This window comes from Pyrgilauda ruficollis, unplaced genomic scaffold, assembly GCF_017590135.1.
Source record: "Pyrgilauda ruficollis isolate IOZ18807 unplaced genomic scaffold, ASM1759013v1 scaffold8689, whole genome shotgun sequence".
NCBI classification, from domain to species: Eukaryota; Metazoa; Chordata; class Aves; order Passeriformes; family Passeridae; genus Pyrgilauda; species Pyrgilauda ruficollis.
Genome location: NW_024530698.1, coordinates 1 through 696, shown reverse-complemented (window position 1 = coordinate 696; position 696 = coordinate 1). Strand labels below are relative to the sequence as shown.

At 70.8% G+C, this 696-nt stretch overlaps 1 protein-coding gene across 1 annotated transcript; it reads right to left on the bottom strand.

Moving 5' to 3' along the window:
* Nucleotides 1–3: 3 nt before the first annotated feature.
* On the bottom strand, nt 4–625 carry LOC121364659 (zinc finger protein 628-like; the record flags this gene model as incomplete). Its single annotated transcript, XM_041488076.1, has 1 exon — nt 4–625. A coding segment is annotated over exon 1 (612 nt), but the record flags the coding sequence as incomplete, so codon positions are not given.
* Between the last annotated feature and the right edge of the window lie 71 nt (nt 626–696).

Below are 696 nucleotides of genomic sequence, written 5' to 3'. Positions count from 1 at the left end.
GTGCGTGCGCCGGTGCAGGTGCAGGTTGGACGAGTGCGTGAAGCTCTTGCCGCAGGTGCCGCAGGTGTACGGCCGCTCGCCCGTGTGCACGCGCAGGTGCTGCCGCAGGTTGGTGGCCTGGGCGAAGCCCTTGCCGCAGGTGCCGCAGGTGTGCGGGCGCTCACCCGTGTGGGTGTGGCGGTGGCGCCGCAGGCTGGAGGAGTTCTTGAAGGCCTTGGGGCAGGTGGGGCAGCGGTAGGGCCGCTCACCTGAGTGCTGCCGCAGGTGGTACTGGTAGTGCGACGCCCACTTGAAGGTGAGGCCGCACTGGGCGCACCTGAAGGCGCGCAGCCCCGTGTGCACGCGCAGGTGAGTCTGCAGCAGCGAGGAGCGCTTGAAGCTCTTGCCGCAGGTGGCGCAGGTGTAGGGGCGCTCACCTGTGTGGCCCCGCAGGTGGTAGAGGAGGGCGGAGGAGCCCTTGAAGGCCTTGGGGCACTCGGGGCACTTGTAGGGGCGCTCACCTGTGTGGCTGCGCAGGTGATGCGCCAGGCGCGAGGACCAGCGGAAGGATTTGCCGCACTCCCGGCAGGTGAAGGGCTGCTCGGGGGCACCTGCGGGGGGCGCCGCGCCCGCCATGGCCGCACCTGGGGGGACACGGCCGCAGGTGAGAGCCTCACCTGGGGCAGGTGAGAGTCCAGACCGGGGACAGGTGAGAGC